At 37.4% G+C, this 6,991-nt stretch overlaps 1 protein-coding gene across 1 annotated transcript; it reads left to right on the top strand.

The window, feature by feature from the left end:
* Positions 1–323: 323 nt before the first annotated feature.
* Positions 324–5,068, top strand: psmd8 (proteasome 26S subunit, non-ATPase 8). Its single transcript, XM_079874867.1, has 7 exons — positions 324–456; positions 1,002–1,074; positions 1,183–1,285; positions 2,147–2,312; positions 2,395–2,495; positions 2,588–2,699; positions 4,261–5,068. The coding sequence occupies exons 1-7, from the start codon at positions 346–348 to the stop codon at positions 4,396–4,398; spliced, it is 804 nt and encodes a 267-aa protein (XP_079730993.1). The 5' UTR covers positions 324–345; the 3' UTR covers positions 4,399–5,068.
* Positions 5,069–6,991: the final 1,923 nt, after the last annotated feature.

Raw genomic sequence — 6,991 nt, 5'->3', positions numbered from 1 at the left:
ATTAATATCACTCAGTACTTAAGTAGTGTATAATTAATTACAATGTAACGACTCCCTAAAATAAAGTGTAATCTTTTCTTTACAAAGTACACATCAGTTACAATCAGTTCTGTAATGTGATGCAGCCAGTTGGTGTTACTTAACTGACTTAATAGTTAAGGTTATCAGATTTTAAAAGGGAAAACTATATATTTCTAGAACTATATTCTTCAGGCAAACTGCAATGGTATCACCCAATTTCACACCCTCCGCGTTTCTTGGTTTCCATGGTAGCGCCAACATTCTTTACGACAGCGTACTGCCGTATTCTGTCAGACCGGTGTCGTACTTTTTTGCAGAATCACCATGGCGTCTGTGTTGAAAGAGACTGCGGGGTTGTATGAAACGCTGAAAGCCGAGTGGAATAAAAAGAATCCAAATCTTAACAAATGTGGCGAGATCCTGAGCAAGCTAAAGGTACGCCCGATGATATGGAAGGGTAACATTACTCTTAAACTGCAGAAATGAGCTGTGCTTGTAGTGTGATGAGCAGTTAGCGCTAGTGCTGCTATCTAGATCGGTCCAGTCGATTCCCATTCAACTCACTGACAAACACGTTATGCGTGTGTTTTAGTTTATTTATGTCATAAAGTACAGTTGACATTTTTGCGAGCTGTATTGTGGCTTTGGGTTTGTTCCTCATCAAAGTAGCAAGTTAGCTAGCAGACAGCGAATTCATACAGTAGTAAAACACAATGACAGCGTTTGTGAACTGATAATTAATTTATATAATGTTTTTTATTACTTATGTTTCAGATTACATTTCCTCGGGAAACTTATTTTTAACGTGTTGAATAATGAAGAAAAATAAAGACCCTCAATTGATAGTTGTCATGATTCCTATTGTATTTAATCCTATATTAATATAATCTCATATTATATGTCTGCCATGTTTAATTTAAATTATTCTCATTATGTTGTGGTGGATTATTTTATTATTATTATTATTATTATTTTGGTAGATATCCCTGTTGGAATTGAACTTTCTTCCGACTACTGGGACCAAACTAACCAAACAGCAACTTATCCTTGCCAGTGAGTATTTATGAAGGTTTTACAATTGTTTTTAGCTGAAATTATATATCTATTTTAACTGCTTCAGTCATTTATTAATATTTATTCTTTTCTTTTTCTCCTTCACAGGAGATGTTTTGGAGATCGGAGCACTATGGAGCATCCTGAAGAAAGACATCCCCTCCTTTGAACGCTACATGGCTCAGCTTAAGTGTTATTACTTTGATTACAAGTAATGACATTTTTTGGTCTTACATCTTCTATTTGCTCACTATCACTTATTACTTACTTAAAGGAATAGTTCAGCCAGTAATGAAAATTATCCCATAATTTACTCCCTCTCAAGCCATCCTAGGTGTATATTACTTTTTTCTTTCAATAAATGCCTTCTGAAGTGAAGCGATGGGTTTTAGTAAGAAAAATATCCTTATCTAAAACTTTATAGACTATAATCACTGGCTTCCGGCAACTGCCGTGTGTTTATGAGGGGTGACCTCCGACCTCAGGTATGACGTAGGCATAGCGCAAGCTTAGGTGAGATAGTGATTACAGTTTATAAAGTTTTAGATATCGGTATTTTTCTTACAAAACTCATCTCTTTGCTTCAGAAGGCATTTATTAACTCACTGGAGTCATATGGATTACTTTAATGATGGATGAATATGCTTTTTGGATCTTCAAAAGTTTGGGCACTGTTCAATGCCATTACAAAGTTGGGAAAAGCCAGAATATTATTTAATATAACTCCGACTGTTCAGCTGAAAGAAGAAAGTCATATACTCCTAGGATTGCTTGAGGGTAAGCAAATTATAGGACAATTAAAATTTTAATATGTGCTGACAGCAGTTATGCTGAAATGCCACATTTAAAAGGTAGATTAAAGTCATATTGTGGGCAATTGTAGCAGGTCATCACGTGTATATTGTAAATATTTATATATACATTACACATACAACGAACATGTACTGCATTCTGTATTTCTCTCGAGAATAAATTGACATTCGGAATCAGTTTCAGCACGTTTTACCCTGAATTGTTTTGCTGGCTTTTTGTTTGCTCCTGTTACACTTTCCTCTCTTCTTCAATGTCACAGGGAGGAGTTGCCCGAGTCGGCCTACAGGCACCAGTTACTGGGTCTCAACTTGCTCTTCCTGCTCTCTCAGAACAGAGTGTCTGAGTTCCACACAGAGCTGGAAAGATTGAGCGCAAAAGACATCCAGACCAATGTCTACATCAGACACCCAGTTTCATTAGAGCAGGTGTGGGACACTTTTAACTCGTCACTTATATTGAATGCATTTGTCAATGTTTGTTTCCTACTTTTTTGCTTCTTCATTTCAGTATCTGATGGAAGGCAGTTACAACAAGGTCTTCCTTGCCAAAGGAAACATCCCTGCTGAGAGCTACACCTTCTTCATTGACATTCTTCTTGATACCATTCGGTAGGGTTTTCTTAGTCTTAATAGCTAAATGTTGGTGATGAACTATGTTTTGGATCGTTTGGTCATTTGAATATGTTGTGTTTTGTTTATAGAGATGAGATTGCAGGTTGTATAGAGAAAGCATATGAACAGATTCAGTTCAATGAGGCCACGCGGGTGCTTTTCTTTTCCTCTCCAAAAAAGATGACTGAATATGCGAAGAAAGTAAGTGTTCAATGTGTTTGTCAAATGTTGGCATGTCACGATCATGAATTTTGTGCTGAGAATTAATTGTCATACAAATAATTGCAATCAACGATTTAATTCTGTTTGGTTTGTGACTTGCATTAAGGGTGTGTTGACACTTGGCATGTTTGGTTTGATTAAAACAAACTATGGTGTGATCGCTCTGTTAGTGCGGACCATTTGACCCTGAAAAGATGGGTCTCGGTCTGCTTCCAAACGAACTCTGGTGCGGTTCGAATGAAATATAAACGAATCACGGACCAAAGACATGTAAGCTTTTCAAAAACAGGACATGATGTCACATGATGCGACCCTAAAAAGGACAGAATCCTCAAGCTGTTTTTTCTCGTCATAGTCGCGATGTTGCCCATCACAGTTCGGTACAAGCGTCCTCCTCGCAGCAGATCTTCGTTTGTGTGTGTGTGACCTGCTGCTGTTTTGACTTCGTTACACATTTTATAAGCTCTTCACGATCAAAATAGCATCATATGTAGGCTATGCACATGCAACAAGTGCATTTAGCCCTGAACACAGCATTGTTTTGGATGTTTGGAAGTTCCGTCACAAAATATACGTGATAAAAGCCGACCAATCAGGTTATGAATATAACTCTATCATGTCTTTAGGTTCGGTATCTTTAAGTTTGATGTTAAAAATTCCAATGTGAACGCTAATTTGACCAGGACTAAATGTTTTCTTTTTTTCTTTTTTTTGGTCTGGATCAAGTGTACAAGTGTGAACACACCACAAGTCCTAATGCATTATATTTGACTTGGAATTGTATATAATATAATAATAAAAATGATTATAGAACAGGCCCATATTTTTTACTTTAATGCTTTGAAAATTTATAGTATTTAACATGCATTTATCAATTATTTCTAATATTATACATTAAACCCACAAACCCTTATTTCTTGTGAAGTAGGACATATCTAATCTTGTGTACTTTATAACAATTTGTTTATATTCTTTACTCCCTGGATTATGTTCCCCGTTCACACTGCCAGCGACTTTTTGTTTTTTTAAATATAAAAAACAAAAGATTTTGAAGATCCAAAAATATAACATTTTATTATATCAATGTATGTGGTTACAGTCAAACCATATAAAACAATGAAATCGCTCCGGGACCGTCATGTCTTTCCTGTGTCATGTCAAATCTGGTCCTCCCTCGTAACAGGGTCTCCCCAAACTGTCAATAAACTGTCAAACTGACTCCCGTCGCTTGACACGCCAACGCTCACTGTCGCCAGCGCTCCATTGAAAACGAATGGGATCATGTTGCTTTGTCGCTAGCGGTGCGAAGGGGGCTTGACTCCACTATTACGCATATAATGGAAAAAATGTTAAGCACTTTCATTGCACTTTTTTTTTTTTTTTCACTAAATGTGAAAATTAACTGCACAGTTATTGCAGTAATTGCATATTAGATCAAATTACCGCGATCAGATGATTCATCAATAATCGCACATACTCTATTGTTTAATCTTTATGTTATTTGATGAATGGATATTAATATGCTTTTTGTGCTCTGCAGAGAGGATGGACCCAGAGTCCTGATGGATACTACTCGTTCAGTACCCAGCACCAAAAGACAGAGGAAGTGAACATCCCCTCCACAGAACTGGCCCAACAAGTCATCGAGTATGCGAGGCAGCTGGAAATGATTGTGTAGTGTGGATCTGGCAGCATTTAGACACGTGTATACATAAAGGTTCACATTTGTTTATCCAAATAAAACCGTTGTACAGTAGCCCTATATCTGTACTCAGTTCAGACACCGGATGACACAGCCGCTAATAATGGCTCTCAGAGGATGAGACCAGAACGCTTTGACCTACACTTCAATATCAATATCTACCGGTGTCAGGATCTCTCTGTATGATTGTCTGGTGGGTGTGTCATCTGTTTTCAAGAACCTTCTTGCATTTCTTATCTAATGACTGGATCTCAAAAGGGTTTTTTTTGGAGGGGGGTTGGGATAAACGTTTAATCTGTCCTATTTTGAATATTCACATGTTGTTCCTCTCAGCAAGGTCTGATGGTTTTTATCAAGAGTGAGTTTGTGAAGAGAAGTGGGTCTGGCTGGCATGCTTGAGATGGATGTTGTCGGCAGCAGCTAAACTTCAGTGCTTATTCATTGTTGCCCTAGGAGTGTTCATTGAATTATTATACTCTTTTGCCCTTGCCTTGTATCCTAGCAACAGCGTGATGATTGCAGTTAAAAGTTTGCAGATGTTTTGTAATTGGTTATGTTTTTTTTTTGTCCTGTAATGGGATGATCCCTCCCCTAAATTGTCACGAGGCATTGACAATTCTGATAAATAAAATGTTTTTTTGTGTGACTCTTTTATAAAATGTCTTCTGAAGCACTGAATGAGTAGCATGTTGTCATTTATGTTGTACTAATTAGATGCAGGAACTACTGTGAAACATGTTAGTGTATTTGTCTCAGATGTAAAACAAAATAAAAAATAAATCAGAGGTAAGTAGGTCTTCTAAATGAAAAATATGTTGTCTGAAGAATCACAGAAGAGGACGGCACTGTTTGCAATGGATGCTGTACGATGTTTAGTTCATGTTCAGGCTAGACAACCAACATTAAGATACACTTTAACATGCATATGATGTTGAGGCTGTTGGGTTTGCTGTATATATATATATATATATATATATATATATATATATATATATACAGGGCTCTTCAGGATGTGCTTATGTTTGTTTCATTCTCTAATTTCAGTTTCATTCTGTTTTGCCTTGGGCTTGGCACATACTCAGGGTGTGTTTCTCTAGGCCTTTTTTAAGAATCGAAGGACTATGGTGGAGCATAGTCGAGTATTGAGATTGGCTTCATTTAAATCATTAGGTGGTTCTCAAGATGAATGGTCCATGGATTCATGGTGTCAAGCCAAGGTATCACCACATTGACTTTTCCAATAGAAACCATCACTGGTGTCTGTGAAGGCCAGCAAATGCAGTTGTGCTGCATGCAAGACTATCAGATTTATTTATCTAGAGTATTAGTGCTTTTCTTAAGTAAAGGTGCTTCTCCCAGTGTGGACAACCACAGTGGCAGATTCTAGATGATGTGTTGGTGGCTTTGGTGTGGGTCAGTATTGTAAGTGTCTGCAGTGGTTGTGTTCTCTGTGGTCTTGCCTTTCGTCCTTCATGCTGGTTTTCCACTTTCACGTGAGGGAGGAACATCAACCAGTTTAGATCCTAGTTGAGGGCAGAGGGTTTTCTGAGTGTTTCTGGTGTCAGATCCCCGGGGCCTGAGCGTTCACAATCTTTCTCTACTGTCGTGCTGGGGTGATTGTTGGGAAGCTTCTTTTGACAATAAGAATGAGCCTCTTGTTTTATTCAATTCTATAAAAGAAAACCAGGAGACATCTAATGCAAAAACTAATATCTGGGTAATATTTAACCAGACTCTTAAAAATAAAGGTTCTGTATTGGCATTGATGGTTCCATGAAGAACTTTTAACATTCATGGAAACTTTCCATTCCATAAAAGGTTCTTTATAGTGGAAATTAATTCTTAGATTTTTAAAATGTTCTTCACTCCAAGAAAAATGGTTTTAAGAACTGGAACCCAAAATGTTTTTTTCTTGGCTTCAATGCAAAACAAACAAAAAACCTTTTGAAACCTTTATATTTAAGAATGACAAAAACAGAAAAAGTCCAATAATAGGATTTTGTTTTTTATTATTATTATTGTGGCAATGTCATGATAGTTGAGCAAACTGAATACACTTGTATTAAAATAATTAAAATTGTTCATTTTGCATTGCATTTCAAGAAAAAAGAGCAATTATTTCCTTTATTGCTTCCTTGTGTGTCCTTATTTCCACCCTCTTGAGTTTGCTGAGGTCTGCCGCATGTTTTCTTGCACTTCAGCACGTTGGCTTTACGTGGAGCTGGACTGGTACCCAAGCTGGTGTCTTTTTGGTTGTAGACGCAATTTCCCTCAGCATTTCAGGTACAATGTGTGCTGTCTAATAAAAGATCTGCCCTTGTTAGCACAGACTTTAACCTTTCCTCTCTTGGATCCTGTTGAGGGCCCTTCCTCTCTCGAAGGTTTTAATTTAACAACATGTTATTGTGAATGCAGCAGCCGACATGTTGGTCTGGGCATCTCTCCTATCATACTGTTCATGATACTGTACAGATTTAAGTATTTTAGAGGAGAATGGGGTCAGTTGTCACATGGGTCATGTGGACAGTATGTCCCAGAAACGAGAAGGTTTTGAATCAGAGGTCATTTT

This window comes from Squalius cephalus (genome assembly GCF_949319135.1).
Source record: "Squalius cephalus genome assembly, chromosome: 6".
Classification (NCBI taxonomy): Eukaryota; Metazoa; Chordata; class Actinopteri; order Cypriniformes; family Leuciscidae; genus Squalius; species Squalius cephalus.
Note: the sequence above shows the minus strand (reverse complement) of the source record. Positions and strands in the feature narration are given on the sequence as shown.

Excerpts from the sequence above, each read along its gene's own strand:
- psmd8 (XM_079874867.1), top strand. The coding sequence starts at position 346 with ATGGCGTCTGTGTTGAAAGAGACTGCGGGGTTGTATGAAACGCTGAAA. Across the intron at positions 1,286-2,146 it reads TGTTATTACTTTGATTACAA|GGAGGAGTTGCCCGAGTCGG; the intron begins GTAATGACATTT and ends TCAATGTCACAG. Across the intron at positions 2,313-2,394 it reads ACCCAGTTTCATTAGAGCAG|TATCTGATGGAAGGCAGTTA; the intron begins GTGTGGGACACT and ends TCTTCATTTCAG.